Source organism: Apteryx rowi, unplaced genomic scaffold (genome assembly GCF_003343035.1).
Source record: "Apteryx rowi isolate R43461 unplaced genomic scaffold, aptRow1 scaffold_162, whole genome shotgun sequence".
NCBI classification, from domain to species: domain Eukaryota; kingdom Metazoa; phylum Chordata; class Aves; order Apterygiformes; family Apterygidae; genus Apteryx; species Apteryx rowi.
The window spans coordinates 1,737,355-1,756,449 of NW_020447886.1; the positions used below are offsets into that span (position 1 = coordinate 1,737,355).

The 19,095-nt window shown below is 38.8% G+C and overlaps 1 protein-coding gene across 5 annotated transcripts in view; it reads left to right on the plus strand.

The window, feature by feature from the left end:
• CCAR1 (cell division cycle and apoptosis regulator 1) overlaps window positions 1-12,380 on the plus strand; it is a 29,849-nt gene extending 17,469 nt beyond the window's left edge. For 4 of the 5 annotated variants that reach the window (XM_026059934.1, XM_026059933.1, XM_026059936.1 and 1 more), the window contains 12 exons: window positions 288-371; window positions 1,037-1,222; window positions 2,949-3,140; window positions 3,722-3,955; window positions 4,305-4,416; window positions 4,690-4,731; window positions 6,176-6,258; window positions 7,363-7,509; window positions 7,934-8,054; window positions 8,705-8,890; window positions 9,275-9,480; window positions 10,764-12,380. In XM_026059934.1, coding sequence (XP_025915719.1) covers window positions 288-371; window positions 1,037-1,222; window positions 2,949-3,140; window positions 3,722-3,955; window positions 4,305-4,416; window positions 4,690-4,731; window positions 6,176-6,258; window positions 7,363-7,509; window positions 7,934-8,054; window positions 8,705-8,890; window positions 9,275-9,480; window positions 10,764-10,823 — 1,653 coding nt within the window. In that variant the 3' untranslated portion in view covers window positions 10,824-12,380. The remainder of the gene's footprint in view (window positions 1-287; window positions 372-1,036; window positions 1,223-2,948; window positions 3,141-3,721; window positions 3,956-4,304; window positions 4,417-4,689; window positions 4,732-6,175; window positions 6,259-7,362; window positions 7,510-7,933; window positions 8,055-8,704; window positions 8,891-9,274; window positions 9,481-10,763) is intronic. The other variant, XM_026059937.1, reaches the window with a different exon arrangement.
• Window positions 12,381-19,095: the final 6,715 nt, after the last annotated feature.

Sequence of the window (19,095 nt, forward strand, 5' to 3'; positions counted from 1 at the left end):
CACACTGTGTGGTTAATGGAGACCAGCAGTGTCTGTGTAACCCCAATATTCTTTGTGGTGTTGCTTATCACCCTTTTGTGTTCCGCAGATCTGGCTTGTATTGGCTGAGTGGCACTGTGATAATTTATAAAGTGGTAGAATGTATGTGTGAACTTGTTTAAATGATAACTTTAGGAGAAGACTATCTGAAACAGTTGTGACCTTGCACAGATCAGCAACAAAATTTAAAAAGTAAATGAAAAGCCTTCAAGCTTTCTGAATGATAATTTTCTAATTTTATTTGTCAGGATGAAGAGGAAAAGGATGATGGGGAAGCTAAAGAGATCTCTACACCTACACACTGGTCTAAACTGGATCCAAAAACAATGAAGGTAATTACTTTTTTTGGGGGGGGGGTTCAACTGTACATTTTCCTTTTTAAGGCAGGACCCAAAATATAGTTTTATTTCCCTTAACTGTGGAAAATGTTTAGTAGTGTTTTACCTTCCTTGCTAATTTTATAGGTAAGCGACTTAGATCTGATGTTGCAGTATGCAAGTGTGACTTCTGATTTAAATAAGCAAATACAGCTAACTGAAACTCTTTGAACTTCATACAACTTAAGTGTATCACATACAATACAACATTTTTAACTGGAAAATTAAAGTTCTGCAGTAATCTGGCCATATCTGCTTACATGAAAAAATGTGGGGTCTAAAATACTTTAATATTAGTTTAAAAAGGCAATAATTATGCAAAAATGTATGCCAGGAGACATAATAAAAAGCTCCCTTGAAAGGAATAATAGTATTAAACTACCAAATCCTTTCCCTGCCCCTGTGAAAAGCCCCTCAAAAAGCAGGCTCTTTGAGGAGAACACAGCTTTAAATATAGTATGTTTTATATCAGTAAATACTACTGTTTTTTTCAAAACTGATTTTTTAAAAATACAGTTGACTTTCAGTGCTCTTATTTAATTTTTACTTCACCTTTTCTGCTAATCGCATGTTTTGCAATGTCACTGGTTGATACCACTTACAGAGCTTTTATTTACCAGGTAAATGACCTTCGCAAAGAATTAGAAAGTCGAACCCTTAGCTCTAAAGGACTGAAATCTCAGTTGATAGCTCGACTGACAAAGCAGCTGAAAGTAGAGGAACAAAAAGAAGAGCAAAAGGAGCTAGAGAAGTCTGAGAAAGAAGAGGAAGAGGAGGAGGATAGGAAGTCTGAAGATGACAAAGAGGTTAGGTTTTGGACATGTTTGGTTTAATTCTTACTAAATACATAAAATCTTATATATAAAAATTTGTATAAATAAATATATAAATATTAAAAGCACAGGACTTATGCCTAGTTGTGTTGAGATTTTTGTAGTTCTTAGCTGACTAGACTGGGAACTCTTTTGTAACCTGAGCTGCTGAATTGGAGTGAAATCTTGGCAGGTTTGAATTTCTTTATATCAGCAAAGTCAGCTGAAATATGCAACTGTTAAGGATGTCTGAGTTAACATCAGACCATAATTTTTTTTTTTAAAGGCAAAACTCCCCAACAAAACTACACTTACTGCAAATAGATGAACACATTTAACAAGATCTTAACCTTTTAAACCTTTATGAAAAGCAGCTGCTTAGTTGTATTAGCATTTAGCGGCATGCAAGCCTTGGCGAATTACCATGGAAGTGTGGTTTTGGGGTTGTTTTGTATATATATTTTTTTGTTTGTTTGTTTTTAGTCTGTGAAAGGTTATAGTGTCCCAACCAGTTCAGTTCCTTTGTGTGGCTAATTGTTTGCATAGGTTTATCTTTATTATGAAACTTTAATTTTCACTTTCGATAAATTTCCTATGTACTGAAAGGCATGTTTTTTTATTGTTGTTTCCCCCTTTATGTTTTGCAGTTAGTAGTTTCAATACTTTTTAAGTGTTTGTTGCTATATTGTGAAGATAAAATATATGCAATAAGGTTGAAGCCAACCACAGAGAAGGGGCATGAATGTACAGACAAGTTATTGTGTTTTACTTTTAAACCTGCCTTTTTGTGTCATCTTACCTGCTAATCATCATGACACGATTTGAAATTTTATCTACTTTCGTAAGCCTTTCCCTTGGTAAGGGAGCAAAGGCCACGCTCTTGCTGTTTCTGTTAACTGCTGCCTTCTCCTGCAGCTTGGATGGGCTGCACTATCTTGGGGTTCCTTGCCACAGCGCTCTCCCCCCCCCCCCCCCCAGATTAGGGGCAGGGAGGTTTCATTGCGCTTGCTTTCTTTAATAAAAATAAATAAAAAATAAAAACAAACAAAAAACACCTTTATATACACACACTCTGTAACACTTTAATACTCCTGTCTTGGCAAGCAATGAGCTGCATGGTGTTTTTTGTTTTTTAGCCTTTTGTTTGATTTGCATCAGTTGCATCTATAAAAGTGATGTTTCTCATGACCAAAAGAGCTGAGTAAATCATCTTCTGCTAATTGTTAAAACTGTGCTGGATATATATCTTTGGGAAACTGATGCAAGAAGCCTTTTACTGTTCCTATCCTAAGATACAGTAAGATTTCCCTGTACATATCATAAAACACCCCAAACAGAGCCAATGACTCCCTTGCCAGCTTGCATACCATATCTTGAAATGAATTAGTTTGGTTCCCTTCGCCATCAAGTAAGCATGCTGCAATCAGCACCGTAAGGTAGTTGGGAGGTGCTTGTTGCCGCTTGGGTTAAACGGCAAAGCATGCGCTGCTTCGCGCTGCTCAGATTGCCAGTCGTCTTAGGTGAGGCAGTGGGCACAGCGTGTGTTCTGGAAGTGCTGGCCTGTAATTTCTGTCTGTCATCTACACCGTGTTCAGCAGCTTAGGCTTTCCTTCACTTTCTTCAAAGCAGTGAGTCCTTAAAGCTAATACGGAGGCTGAAATTTCACCTCTGGAATATGCTGTGTGTTGGGGTGGGTTTTTTTTTTCCTCTCTCTTTTTAGGAAGAGGAAAGAAAGCGACAAGAAGAAATGGAACGTCAACGGCGAGAGAGGAGATACATCCTGCCTGATGAGCCCGCAATCATTGTACATCCGAACTGGGCAGCAAAGAGTGGAAAGTTTGATTGCAGCATTATGTCTCTTAGTGTTCTTCTGGACTACAGATTGGAAGATAATAAAGAGCATTCCTTTGAGGTAAGTAAGTCATACTACTCTATTAAAGCAACCTTTTAGTGAGCTCTATATTGAGATGTTGCATTGAGGGAAGAAGCTGATGCCTTCCAGTTGAATATAATAAGCTTATAATTCAGCCACTTTTGGTTCTTTTAATTCTGTGTGGTAACTGCTGTGTTCTTAAATTCTAAAAGTATATGATAGCATGGCAAAATAAAACCTAAGTAAAATTAATTTTTTTGTGCAATACATATAAAAAAAAAATTGCCCAGCCTTTGATACATAGCTTAGAACGGCAGTATAGCCGCTGTAAGATAGCCAGGAGAAACGTGCAAGCTTTCAGGTATGGAAGTGAGTTTATACAGTAAAATGGGAGCTAGTTTAGGTCCTAAAAACTGCAGTACAGGAAAGAAGCATTTTATAAAGTTCTTTAAGGTATCCATATTCAAACCAGATAAAATTTTATTTAGGGTCAGACTTCGCACTGATGTGATGAAAACTTGGTAAGACAGCAATTCATAGCTATTTAAGTATTACAAATGTGTAATATATATTCTAAAAAACCTTTTTGTCATCTCCTTTTCATTCCTCTTTGTATTCAGGTTTCATTGTTTGCAGAACTCTTCAATGAAATGCTTCAGAGGGATTTTGGTGTCAGAATTTACAAGGCCCTGGTTTCCCTCCCAGAGAGGGAGGACAAAAAAGACAAGAAAGGCAAAAAAGATGAGAAAAAAGAAAAAAAAGAAGAAAAAGATGATGAAAATGATGAACCAAAACCCAAGAGGAGAAAATCTGGAGATGACAAAGATAAAAAAGAAGATAGAGATGAAAAGAAGGTCTGCAGCTAGCTTACATAAACTACTGTCCTGCCTGGATCAAGATTAAACTGTTGCTATCTGGGGTTTTCTCTGCTATTTTCAAAAGCTATTTTTGTTGTGTTAGTTGATTTCTGACTCATTAATCTATTTAAATATGATTCTGTCATATTCAGTCATTAAAAACTTTACAGGTTTAATTTATTTTAGGATATTTTAACATACTAACATACATATCTCAAGATTTGTATATACTTTTTTTTTAAATTTGGTGACTGAACGTAAATGTACTCAAATTTTGAATGAAGGTAGTAAGACTGCTTTCACTTTGGTGTTTTATTAGTTCTGGCTTGATACATTTTCGTTTCAGAGGGAAGATAAAAGGAAAGATGATTCTAAAGATGAAGAGGAAACTGAAGATGATAATAACCAAGAAGAATATGATCCAATGGAGGCAGAAGATGCAGAAGATGAAGATGAAGGTACCTTTGAATTATGAAATTCATGGCTTTTGGATAAGTCTTTTTATTGCCATTGAATGTTGTTTCAAAGTCGAGAATGCACTAGAACTAGAGATCTAAAATTGCATTATTAGACTACTAATCTTATTAATGTAATTCTGACAAGATCTGTTTAAGATTGCTTAAGATTTAAGTGCCTTTTATGCTAGGCATTGTATGAACATAGTTAATATAAGCTGTAGCTGTGGTACGCAAAGTAAGGCATGTATATAGAAGTGGTTTTATTTTTTTCAGAATGCAGACCACTCGCAACTCCCATTGAAGTCAGTAGGAGATGTGAGTATTCAGCACCTCTGAAAAACCAAGCCACTTTTAAGTGCCTAACTTTCTATTCCGTAGTTTTAAAATGTCATCGTGTTTTTATTAGGCCAGAATGTAGAGTGTGGGACTCTTCTTAAATGATGCTGTGAGGAGCTGGTTTGTGTTTGGGTGGAGTTCTGTTTGCCCAAAGAAATGGGGAAAGGGGCTGGGGAACTTTTCTGTCTCCAGAGAGCAGCAATCACCCTTTTTCCCTGCTCAAAGGTGCAGGAAGGAGTAAGATATGTTGTGGGCTTTTTAGTTTGTACTTTTGGGGGGAGTTCTTCCTCCTTCCATGGGTGCAGTTTTTGCTGGAGATGTGGTTTTGAACTGCATAAATGTTGCAGTCCCAGTATTTCTAGCCAACATTTTCAGTGGTGTTTTTAGCAAAGTGCTGCATCAGCCTTAAAGGCTTGGTGCTCTGGTTTCCCAATAACTCTTTACTTGCTTATTATCTGGCCCCTATGCAAGTTCCCTGGGCTGTCCTCTTCTGTACAACTGCTGCTACTTCCCATAATCTGTCCTTGTGCCGTTTCCAGTCAGAGTTGGTGAGAACACATCCAGCATGCCATGGAGGTACATGAAAAAGCTTGTGGTTCTCAGAAACATGTTGGCAAAATTAGACAAATATTGAGATACATAATTTTTTCAAAGTTTCCCTCACAAGAAAGGTGAGCAGTTTCTTAAAGCTTGATTTGGCACGTGATTCTCCGGCCAAAAACTTGTATACAAGGCACAGAGCTGCATGGCATAATCCATCCCTGCATTTGTCAGATTCCTCTTTCTCTTTTTATTTTCAGTGTAGTTTTACTGTATTGTCTGCTCGTAAACACAAAAAACCCCCAACTTTTGTCCTTCACATTTAACAAGTGCTGTAATCAGCAGTAACTTTTGGAGAATCTAAGGGTTAGAATCAAATATACCAGTAATGAAAAATCTCACTTGGACATGAATATAAACACATGTTTTTAATTATGTGGTTGATGTAGTTTTTATGATGTAAAATATTTGACAGTAAACAGTATCAATTCTGTCCTAATAGGAACAACCATAGCTGAATGCAGACTCTACCAAGCCTCATTAGGGAGAATTGGGGTGATTTTCTGCACCACTTAGATGATGATGTTGGCACAACTTGTTTTGGCCTCATTGGCATTTATTTCTTCTCTTCTGTCCTGTGTATGAAAACTTAAGGTTTTACAGGGTAAAATTGATAAGTCTCTTTAAGATGGGAGAAAAATAAAAATATAATGAGACTAACTTAAAATGCCATATGGTTTTCTCTTGTTTGGGGAAATACTGTAATATTTCCAGATGTTTGGGGGGTTATGTAAATTGTTTTTTAATGGACGCGTGTATTTTTGTGATAATAATTGTAGAATCATTTGCTGTGGATATGTTTAATTTTCTTTCTGTTTTATAGACCGGGATGAAGAGGAAATGAACAAACGGGAAGACAGAAGAGAGGGAAATAGGCATTGTAAAGAGAGGTCATCTAAAGATAAAGTAATTAACGCATTTCTTAACAACTACATACAACTTTTAGAGCTGTCCTAACTAGAGCTTACCTTTATTTTCATTATAAAACCTGTTTTCACTTTTTGAATTCCTTTAACGCTTGTAGACTGAAACACTGCATATATAAAAATTAGTGAACATGACAGCTTTGGGTAAGGTTCTTAAAATCTACTTTCACTTGCATTTAAATGCCTGCCGAGTGAAAGTTGTTGTAGAAACTTTCTTATGAGATACTAATTTGTCTGAAAGATCTGAGGACTGCATGTGCACATAAGAGGCAGTGGATATGATTATTTTATCCACAGTCTTCAATGGCTGTGTTCTTATGTAAGAAAAGCAGAAGTTTAGCTTGATTTTAAAAAAACTGGCTTGCCAATTGTAATGCCTGGAATCGTTATGTAACATTTCTACATATCCCTGCAGGAAAAAGGATGTAGTCATTATGCAGCACTTGTACATCTCCCTGCAGAACAATGATGCTTTTTCTGTCATGATGAGGCTAGTAGCTTGCATCCACAGTTCAGATTAAGAAAGAGCATAAATTGGATTGGTTATGCTTAAACTTTCTTAGAGATGCAAGAATAAAACAAGCATCTGACTATTTTTGTTCCTCAAAAATTAGGAAATGTAGGAATAGGAATAATGACAAAACAGTGCAAAATGGTCGTAGCTGTTAGAGCTGGATGATCATTCATTACACAGCTATGGGAACTTCCTTTTGAAGCAACTGTTGAGTAAAATATTTTATTTGGAGGGGGTTGGGAAGGGATTAAAAAAAATGTTTACTTAGGTTAATTTTTCAAATTTTTTGGCATGTTAGTCTGAACAAAAGGAAGCTGTGTCTGCCAGACATTATTGTCCATTGTGCTGTAATCCTATTTAATATTAGAAGTTTTTGTCCTAAATAGTTTGCTTATATTATATTTGAGCCCAGGAGATAAATACTAGTTATATTAATTACTTGACCGAAAGAAATGATAAAATGGAACTGAGGAAAACTTCCTTGTTAACTTAAATGTTTGCTTGTTTTTAGTAGCCAATGGGAAAATGATATTGTAACTTCCTAATGATCACACAATGAATGTTTTGTAGGAGAAAGACAAGACGCAGATGATAACTGTTAATAGGGATCTTCTGATGGCTTTTGTTTATTTTGATCAAAGTCACTGTGGATATCTTCTGGAAAAGGACATGGAGGAGATACTGTACACTCTTGGACTACACCTGTCACGTGCTCAGGTTTTGTACAGCAATAGAAATGCCTTTGAGAATACTGCAGGAATGCTATAAGGGTGTGGGTGGAAAGCATTTCTGAAGGCTGTTGCTTCTATACTTTATCCCTAACTTCTAGGTATCCTACTTTCTAGTTGCAAAGATACTGTAATTTAATCTTTTGTAAATTGTTTTAGGATGAAAAGGTACAGTTTGCAGCTCTTAGTATGCCTACGTTGAATATGCAGCTTTTAAATGTGTCTCAAAAAAAGTCTCTTTTTTCCTAGCTTGTTTACATTTTTAAGCTCAATATGCTAAAAAGCTTTGCAATTTCTTGAAGTAGGGTTTCAAAGTAGAACATACTTGTTTAGGTATTATGCTGACTGTTGTGCATTAGCACCCATTGCATTACTTGAATAACATAGCATTGCTTTCCATGGCTGTGTTTTAGGTCAAGAAGCTACTTAATAAAGTAGTACTTAGAGAATCCTGCTTTTACAGAAGACTAACAGATACTTCTAAAGATGAAGAAAATCAAGAGGAGTCTGAAGAACTACAGGAAGATATGTTAGGTAGTATTTTTTGCATTGTACAAACTCCATAAAGAATTGTTTCTGTGCAAATGATATGAGAGTTCTGAGATGCCTGCAGAGAACCTGCCTATTTGAGAAAAGTAAACCTTGAGCAGTTCATAAATTATGGTATTTCTGACTTCCAGCAGCTCCTGGGTTACAATTATAACATGAATTCTCTAGAATGTGTTTTGGACCAGGAAGGAAGACAGAGGTTAATGTTGAATGTTCATTAACAACATTATGTATTCTCGCATACCTTTGCAGTCATGAGGCTCAATGCAGGTCCTACGGGTCGTGGAATGGAGCTCGATTCTTGGAAGACAATTACTGCAGAAAGGAAGAATAGAAGAATGTCATGGGAGAGCATACCGCTTGGCGGGGGGGAGGGAAGGGAAGGGACTGGGGGAAGGAAGGAGGAGAGAAATGAGGGATAGGCCAAACATCACGAATCTCTATTTATTCCTTTTACACATATGAAGAAACCATGTTACAATCTTAATTCTGTAATGTTAGAGGTCTGACTCTTGAATTAGTATGGGATATTGTTTTAAACTAATGAAGGACGTTTTTAAGGTTGGTCACTAGAACTGTAGGCAGCTGAAAAATGACATAATGATTATTTCTTAATACTATTTAATCAATTGTAGGAAACAGATTACTGTTACCATCTCCTACAATAAAGCAAGAATCAAAAGCTGTAGAGGAAAATGTTGGCCTCATAGTGTACAATGGAGCTATGGTGGATGTTGGGAGCCTTTTGCAGAAGCTGGAGAAAAGTGAAAGAGTGCGGGCAGAGATAGAACAAAAGCTTCAGTTACTAGAAGAAAAAACAGGTGGGACACTGCTTTGAAGGTAGTACTTGTATGGATGCAAAATTCTAGGACTTTTTTAGTAGATAAACCAATCTGAGTAATATTTGTGACCCAGTGTTCTTAGATATTTGCACACTCTATCATGTGGTTTCTATTTCCCAAGCCCTTGGAACTTGCACACCAGCAACAGTTGGAGTACGGTTGTTGCATACAATGAAATCGTTTTTATCTTTTTCAGTCAAGTTGAATATAAAGCTTCTTTTCAAATGTAGTCAGAATTGCATATTATCAAATGGTAACACAATGTAGTCTTTTAATGGTCTTTTAATAATTTTGTTGTTGTGTAAGTGGAATGTTTAGATACAAAGTACATGCCCTTGGAAGTGACTTTGACTTTTATTTTAGATGAGGATGAAAAGACTATACTTCAGCTGGAGAATTCTAACAAAAGTCTGTCTACGGAACTCAAAGAGGTCAAAAAGGATCTTGGCCAACTACAGGAAAATTTAAAGATCTCTGATGATAAAAATCTGCAATTTGAGAGTCAGCTGAATAAGACAATCAAAAACTTAGCTACTGTTATGGATGAAATACACAGTGTTCTTAAACAGGTTAGAATTTTTGTAATTCTGTTGTTGATTGTTATATGTAAACTTTTTGTAAACTAAATCTGAAGAAAAACTTCAGAATGAAAACATTTCTACGTGAATTCGGGACAATAATAACTTGCATTGTATGAGATGCTAAATGAGGTACTAATTATTTTAAAAATATATATATAATATATRTACACACACATATATAGTGTATTTTTCTAAGCTTGAAACACAAGAGAAGTTCCTGACTTGTATTAATTTTTATGTAGTTTTTAAATATATATCCCAAGCCATTGTAATATTTTAGTGGACCCTCTCCATCCCTTTCAGTGCAAATTTTCTATATCCTCTCTGTTCAGTTAGGAATAAGACTTCTATTTTTCAAGGCAAAATTTCGGTATTTCAGTTTATCGGGGCATTTCAATTTATCGGTGCATTCCAGTAAAGCAAGCTTGAGCAAATTGCTTAATCATCTCTCTCACTGTATAGAAAGTGACTTGCATGTTCCCTAAGAATGTTGTGAGGCCCCATTAAATAAGGCTTGAATAGATGTGGGTTAGGGAGGCTACTCAGTGGCAAACTGGAGTTGCTTCTAATTCTGTCTTTACTTTGAAAAGCCAATAGACTCTACAGAGGCTCAAAAACCAAACTAGGAACCTTGTTAAGTCTTTGACCTTTTTTGCTCTTGTAGGATACAACTGAAGCATCAGATCAGTCACAGTAGCTTATTAAACTGATGCTGCAATACCTTGCAGCCGTCTGACTGTCATCAGTATCTTTACGCAGTCCTGTGCTGCACTGCAGATTGTGGGCTTGCCACCTCCATCAGACCTGGCTGCTGAAGGTGCTGCATGACCCGCTATTCCCAGGATCTTAGCTCAGATAAATAGCCTTTGTCTGGTATTTTGGGGATGAAAATTTCTTGTAACCCCAGGGTTTTCAGGCAGCTTTAACCAGTGTAAGTGCGTTTCATGTTAGCTCTGTTATATGTTATCCTAAAATAATGGATTTTGCAGAAAAAAAATCTGATTTTTCTCTTAAAGCCTGTAAAGGAATACAAAGTGAGACCTCTGGGGGTGGTTTTTATACTTCTCTTTACAAGTTCACAAGTTGCATTTAATTTTATGCCCCCTTAGCTTTTCAGGAATACACTGGAAATATGAATGTTATAACTGAATTGAGTAAGACAGTTCACATAGTAAATGCAGCACAGTATCTTAGTCTTACACTGCTTTACACTTCACATCAGAAATCTCACTTCTGGAACTTCGGTTATTCTCTCCTTTTTTCTTTTAAAGGATGTTGTGAAGAAYGAAGATAAAGATCAGAAATCCAAAGAAAATGGGGCAAACGTATGATTAAAACTGCTGCTGTTTAGAAGAATGGTGTTACATAATGTAATATAAATCATGATACCAGAATGTATGGGAAGTGATGCATGTTTGATTTTAGTAGTATAAATATCTTAGTTCCAAAAGATGTATAAAGTTTTACGAATGTGAGTGTCTGCTTCTGAAGATTGCTTGTAATTCTTAGCATTCAATTTGAGACACTCCTTGAGTGAAAATAATTTTGCATTGCAAAATGTTTTAGGATGAACTTTGTTATAGTTTTAACCCTAATAAAGTTCATCAACGTAATGAACAGTAGCAAGTATTTAATTACCAAATGTTTTTCATTAAAGTCTAGTGAAATCAAAATTTTCATTATTTATAGAATTGCCATTTTTAGGTTTTATTTTTATTTCAGTCTAATTAGTCTTTTTAAATTCAAGTATAAATCATAAAATAGCATGCTGCTTAATTTTGCAAGTAAAGATTTTTTTTTWAAAAACTTCTTGGATTTTTTTACTTGTCACAACTTTCTTTTCCCTAATGTAACTTTCTTCCCCAAAGCTGCTTGTATTAAAGCCTCATGATATACAGTAGTTCAGATGAGTTAAGAAAGCAATAGAAACCCACCAAAATATTGGTAGGGCTGAGATTTATATGAAGATATATGGGCCTGTTTTAAATGTATGTCTTTTGTGTTCCTTTAATTGTTCTTATCTTTGGATTAATATATATGCTCCTTTTTAATAACAAATGCCGTGTATTAAAATGTATGGTTGGATACCAGGCCAGTAGATGTCAGAATAATGCCTTACATGGGGAAAATGCTACCGTTGTAAGCCTCCTTTAATTAAATTTGACTTCTTTCCTAGCTAGCATGTGTAATTACTTCAAAGGCTTTAGTCCAAGAAAAGAATGGATACACAAGTATTAAGCTTCTATATTATAATTACTAAGGAGCAGGACACAATTTGTTTTGTTGAAAGTGGGTAATATGCTGCCTTCTGTTGTGTTCACAAATCACTAGAGTTCTAAACTTAATGTGGCATCATTGTCAAGAGCAACTTATTCAAATAATGTGAAGTATGAACAATTGTATTTTGATGCAAACTTTGAGGAAGATGATGAGTTTTTGAAGGTTGGGGCAGAAATGTTTTCTTAGAAAAATGGTTAGTTTTAGCAAACTTCTTTTAAACCTAGATATCCTAGGTAACTAAATACCTGTTAGGAGAGTCTGAGTGCCATAATATGTATGAATAACCTACATGGAAACTCATGTAGCTTTACTGAGAAATACATTAAAATGCCTGAATTTATGTTCAAAAAAAGTCTTAAACTGGTGCTTTTATCACTTACCTTTCTTGGCTCTTTCGGAGCCAGAAATGAAATATTTTTCATTGAAAGAACATGCATAAACTTCCCCTTCATTCATCTCAATGGAGTCACTGTATAATATCTTAACTGTTCACATCAGACTAGGAGATACTATAAAAGCACTAATTATTGCATATGAGTACACAGAAAATGCATGCTTGATGAGTTGAGATGTCTCAAAATAAAAATATGATTGAAGGAGGATGGTAATTAATCTTAAGAACAGCATTATGATCATAATGCACCCATGGTGTTAACTGATTTAAAAAAAAAAATCTTTTGCAATCAAATTATATTTTTCACCTTTACCTTTGTACAAATTGTTGACCAGTACAGCGTGTATTACTACCAACTTTGAGCACCATTTATTTAAAGACACTGAGGAAAGGATTGAGTTTGTGGAAAAACTTTGAGGAGTTCTCAGCAGTGCATACAAACACACAAGAAACTTCTTTTAAAATTTCAGACAAAATCAAGGATGAACATCTTTGTCGGCACACTGAAAAATCTGTTGGAATATTTGCCAAGGTGTTTTTCTGTGTCCTTATCTGAAAGCAGTTATCACAGATGAGAAGCAGGCCTCATCTTATGTTTCAGTGAGTGGCTGGCCATATGAGGTAGTTGTCAGACGCATACAGATTTTTACAGCATCTAAGAAAAAGGTACTTGCTAGAATGATTATAATCTTTCTCTATGTTGCTTTAATGTAACAATCTGCATTTATGGTGGAGAGGAAATTAAAAGGGTAAAGAAAAAAGGGGGGGGAGACAAGGAAAAAAAATTAACAGTCTACACAGAGCTTGGTCAGTCTTCTGAAGCCCCAGTAGCTGAGGAAGAAGAGACACTCCTGCAAGCTCTTTAAGGCACTTTGTAGCAAACAGTGCAAGTTACAGGGTTCTGCCATTTCTGCTTTTATGTGTATACATTGTTACTGCTGGTCATTAGCTAAAGCTTCTTAGCCCTGTTCCCAAGACTGTGAGTTATTCTTAGAAAAGTCTGTTAGAGTGCCACTAATGAGTTTGGAGAAGCCATCTTCTGTCAGGCTCAATTTATGAGCAGTGTTTTTTCATTTCATGCATCTTTCATGTCTGCACTTCCCATCTCTTGGGCTCTCCATTTCTAAGTCTTTCATTAGGTGTCAGCTGCTGGTAAAAGTGAGCCTCAGCCAGGTCTTGCTCTGGTGCATCAACACTGAGGGGGCTGAAAGTCCAGTTTACTTGTAGTTTTGAAGTCACCCAGATGCTCTAGGGGAAGCAGTAAAGCCAGGACTGCCTTGTTCTGTGGTAGCAGCCTGAACCTAGAGGGTACTGCTACAACAGACCAGTAAACAGAAACTCATCTCCGTTCATAGATTTTTCTTTTTTTTCCCTTTTCCCCCTTTTGTAAAACACTAGTATGGGGGAATTGAACCCTTATGAAGTGATACTCAGAATAATGGACATCTATGAGAAAGGATAGGAAGGTAAATGCTCCATATGATGAATCTACATGCAAAATAGCGTACAGTGAAGTAGACTCACATGAAGCTGTGTGCTTGCTCTGGTAATGAAATGGCAGAAGTATATAGTTTCAAGGCTACGTAGCAACGGTGGCAAAAAGAGTAATGGTGGATTTTTGCCAAAGTGTTCTGCGGAGTTGAGGCTTGAATGGGAGATGAATGGAGCTGCTGCCCGCAACGCCTGGGCAGTGCCGCACCGGCCTTTCCGCGCGGTTGTCTCGGTTCGGCCCGTGTCCTGCAGCTCAGCCCGCGGCGCCCTCGCATGTGCTGTGCAGCAGGCAGAACGCTCTGCTCTGTCTTGCAGCTGCCTTTCCACGGATCCAGTGTTTGAAACCGGGCTGTTTCTTTGTCCATCAGTGTAACATTTTTTAATGTGCAGATCGAAATAACTGCTTTGACGGATATTTATGGCTTCTTGTCCATCTTTCTGCTGAGTAATGTACTATGCTAATACCTGTTGGGATTTATGTAACACAGTTAACTTTCACTGGTAATTTTATCAGGAAATATGCACAAATGTGTGTGTGGTTTTTTTTTTCCTCTTGCCTCTCTGTAAACTTTGTGAACCTGGTCAGGTTCTTATCTTGAGTGCATTTGTTCAGTGCAGTTTATATTTAAAAATATAACAAATAAGTTGGTAATTCAATAATTTTTTTTTGAGTGACTGAGTCTTATGGCCTGTGATATATTAGGAAATGTGTGGGTAGGACAGTCAATGCTTTTATGTTAATATTTCCTAAAAAATAGAAATGGTGCAAATAGAAATTCCACTGGGACTTGTCCATTCCCATGTAGGGCAAGAATAAAAATAGCATAAATAATAAATACCTCAGCTATCAAAACTCCCAGTGTCTTCCCAACAAACTTGTTTATATTTCCATGTACTGTGTCTCATTAGATGTGTTGCACTGGAAAGTAGTAAGAGCAGAGGAAAAAAATTTAATACCAAAATTACTATTTTTTAAGCAAAAATAACTTTCTATGTTTTATTTATCCACTATATAATGTGGGGCATCATGATACAGAACATAAGTTTAGCTTTTTCAAATACATGGAATACTGCCTGAAGTCGTGTTTTGCAGCATTTTAACTGTGCTTAGGAGCATTGCTTTTGCATTTCTGGACATCTGCTATCTGAATTTGCATTGGAAACTTGTGATACTTTGTTTCTGATTTCTTGTATCCTGCGGTTTTTTAAATTGTTGTTGTCTTTAACAAATGAATTGTAACTGGTATGAGGAGTCAGGTTGAGTATCGTGTTACATGCAAAACTGGCATATTTTCAGGTGCTGCTCAGCAGTCCTGCAAACTGTTCTATTTAGCCTAGTGGTTCAGTTCTCTTTATTCTTCCCAAAATTACAGAGCAAAAAAGTGGTGATGAATGGATTTGTTTGTTGCATGCTGCCGCATGTTTTTTTTAGTGCTTGGTTATGATGATAAACTAAGATTTTTCTCCTACAGATGTTTATGCAGTACCTCACCATTACACTGAGACCATTTACAGAGCACATTAAGCTGCAGTTCTTGCAACTGCTCCTGAGAATTGTATTCCAGGGCTTACATTGACCAGCACAGAAATACTTGAATGTTGTCCATTTAGAAATAATAGTCGTCCTTTCCACACCTCCCCCAGGCTGAGAAAGTGGCTCGTAGCCAGCTTTCCTTCCTGCTGATACATTGGTGTGGTGTGTCGAGGCACGTTCACGTGAACTTTCCGTAGGTGAGCTGTCTCCTGGTGTGGTGAGGGGCTGTTCCGCTACGTTGTCAGAGGCGAGTGTTATGATCCATGTGGCTCCTTGAAAAGTCCCTTCTTTTACGTGATCTTCCATCTTAGCAGATACTGGGAAGTTGCTGTGATCTTTTGGAACAAACAGGTAAAGGCAATCTTGTGAGGGGCTTTGAGTGTTTAGTGCTCGAGCTGGACTTGGCCGAGACAGCAGATGCCCAAAGCCTGATGTTTTGAGGGGAGATTCATTGCTAGATTATTTTCCTTCAGTCTAGTGGGGGGCATAAGTGAAAGGATCCCGCTAATCACATATTGTCTTACGCTATTCACCTGTCGCTGGGGAGAAGGGAGGAGTGGAGAGGAGGAATGGTATGGAGGATCCCAGCCTGAACTCTTCCCTGCTCTGTATTTCAGCAAATATTTTTAGAATAATAGTTTGCTTATGTGTTTACTTGCAACCTTTTAATTCTTTTTGATCTTCCTGACACAGGGTCATATGTTACATTCCTGTTTTGTCATGCAAGGGGCAGAAACAGCTGGAGACCAGTGACCTTACTTTTTGGTCCCTTTTTAGCAGGGCTGGATGGTAGCCAGCACATTTGCATATAGAAAAAGCAGAAATTGCTGCCACATGTTATGCCATAGAAATGAACAGTTGGAGATAAAAGTACCTTGCAATGCTGGGCTCAAAAAGCCTTGCCTCTCGGATCAGCCTGGCTTCCTGTAAAAGACAGTCCATTGCATGTGTGCAGAGGGAAGGTCGAAGGAGAAGTAGGCGATTCTTGCTGTCGGCTCTTTAGTGTTTCACACGGGGAGTTGCAAGTAAAATGTACGGGCTGATCGGAGCAATGGAGTTGCTGCACTTTGAGCTTGGCTCTAATGAGAAATGAGAATTTTGGAAGTCCTCTTAAACATCTGAAGGGGCTCCCGTCTGTTTCACAAGGGTTAGTTCAGGTCGCCACTTAGACACCTTCATGTTCAACTTGTCTCCTGATGTCTTGCTTTTCCAAAGTACTATTCAAGCAAATGAAATAGTTTCTAAGTTAAATGTAGCATAACAGAAAATTTGTGTTACAAATTGTAAAATCTTGAGGAATGATTTCCAAATTGAAGCTGAGAGTATCCTTAAAATGTTTGTCCACAGAGAAAAGCCTTACGCTTGTCAAGCGTCTCTTCTGATATAAAGAAGCCATGTATAATATGACTAAGCAGATGAAAAGAAGGGTTAGTTGTTTACCAATGGTGAACTTAGTTTTCTACTTTAGTGTCTTTCCTGAAATGAAGCTAATGACTCAGGCTTGATTAAAACTTGCTGTAGTGTCTAATACATGTTTTCTTATTTGGGGGGCAGGGTTAAATCTTTTTGTACTGAGGAGAGGAAAAAAGATAGCCTTAGTGCTGGGGGCATAATGTGGTGATAAAGCCTTGCAACAGGCAGGCAGTAGGTCTGTAAATCCTCTGATTATCCATTGGAACCAGCAGTATGGCTGCGAGAAATGTGCGCTCAAATCTCTTCCCTCTTGTGATGTGAACGTGTAATGAAGGGCAGCACGAAAGGGGACTCATGGGGTGATAAAGCGTACAATGATTACGATCCACGGACAAAAGCAGAGATCGTCTAGCGTGACCCTGGGGTGGCAGGGGCTCAGGACGGGTGGGATTGGTAAAAGCTGGCAGTGCAGGCATGGCCAGCAGTGAACTCATTCAAGCATTTACTTCACGTTTAACAAAGTTTGAGGAAAGGAAAACGAATCCGCTCTAGATGCTTTTTCCAATGAAAGGGGCTTGTGAAAAGCAGATTATTCTAATGGATCTGCAATTTAGCAATGTATACAGATCCGCTAAGGAGCGCGCTCTGAATGGGATCCGGAGAAGCCCCATTAGCACCAGCTCGTGAGCAGTGTGCGGTGCCTGTGCCCGGACACGTACCGGTTCTCTGCAGCGAGTGAGAAAACGCTCAGTGCAGCTTTGCACACGAGGAACAACCAGTGCGCGTAGCACAGCGCGCAAGCCCTGTGCAGGGGGTGGATGGGTGAAGCCTGGCCTGCCCCGCTCCTGCATGGGGCCTCGCTTCACGGAAGGGTAACCTGAGACAGCAGTGATCTGGGGGAGGAAAACACGGGGTGGGAGGAAAAAAGCCTTTTGCCTCGGTGAAGTTTTACTGCAAACTAGCGGCAGGGTTCCTCCAGCCCAGCGTGGGATTTTCTGGTGCAGCAGGGGACGGGGAGAGCAGAGCAGGTCAGGGCTGCGCTGCCTGCTGCAGCAGCCGTGCCTGGCGGGGGCCCTCCAGCACCGCCGAATTTGTCTGCTTTCACCTCGACCCTGTTACCTCTGGCGGCCGCCTGCGTGATCCCAATGGAAGACGCTCCCGCTCCCCAGAGCCCCTGTTCCTTCAAGCCGGGCAGCCTGGGCTGCCCTCAGAGGCTTTCTCAGCTGCAAGAACCGAGCCAAGCTCCCCTGCAGCAGGTAACTTCTGCCCGCGGCACTTCGTGATTAGCGGTATCGCTGCTAAACCGGGCAGGAAAAGCAGGAGGGAGCACGCGCAGCCTGCCCCCGGCACGGACGGGGGGGGCAAACGGTTTCAGCCACCGGTGGCCTGGGTTGAAGCCAACTCTGCAGTGACCCTGGTGACTCGCTGCAATGTAAACCAGGGCAGTCAATGCTTAGGAAAAACTCGATAGGAAACAGGCTGGTTGGTTGATTTTGGTGTTTTGTTGTGGACAGTGTCGTTTCCTGGAGGAGGTGACTGGATATAACGTGTCTGGAGAGCGATACTGGGAGGCACGTTTGAACAAGCTGAGGATTAACTGAGTTTCATTCGTCATGAATGTTTTTAGACGCAAAGGATGATATGTAGAAACGTTGAGGCTGGATGTTACAGATTGACTCAGCGCAAAGATTTCTCCCAGAAAGGACTACAGAAGGTGCCGTCACCAGCAAAGGTAAAGATGGGCAGCGTGCAGCGCCGTGGGGACCCGTGGGGCCATGGCTGCCCCGGGGGAAGGCGCTTTGCTACCGACACAGATGGGGTGGTGTGAACTCAGCAGTTGCTTTTATGCTTAATTCCTTTGGAAATGTCAGCAAAACAAAACTCCAAAGGGATCTTTTTAATCTTTTGTAAAAATGCAAAAAGAAAAAGAAACAGAAGATATAAGAAGAAATTGGGCTCAGACACATTCAGGTTGCTACCTAAGATATGTAATTATTCACATGAAAAGTGTAGAAGATGAGAGTTTTGCAGAAGATGGCATATCACAGCACTTAGTGTTTTTTCCCTCCCTTTCATTTAAATTGAATTAATTACCATCCACAGGATACACAGAGAACATGCTAACCAATCTGGCAGTATTAAAAAACAAAAAAAACAAAAACCACCCAACCTTGGGGAGAAATCTTTTGAGTATTTTAACCAGATCACACTGGTGAAAACTGCATTTAAGCATCATCTCTGTTTGATGCCCGCAGTGAGCTGGTGCTCAATTGCTTGGGCTGGTGACCTCTGCAATGTAATGAGGCTGGGCTGCATCAAGGGATTAGTCGCCACATAAAAGCACAGCTGCTGCATTAGCGAGTGCTCTTGATGCAAGGCTGCCGCTGGAGAGGACTCGGAAACGTGAGCTCTGCAGACCACGCCAGCCTGCCGGATTACTGCGGCTCCTAAGCGGAGCGTGCTAAATTGCAGCTCCAGATACCGACTGCTG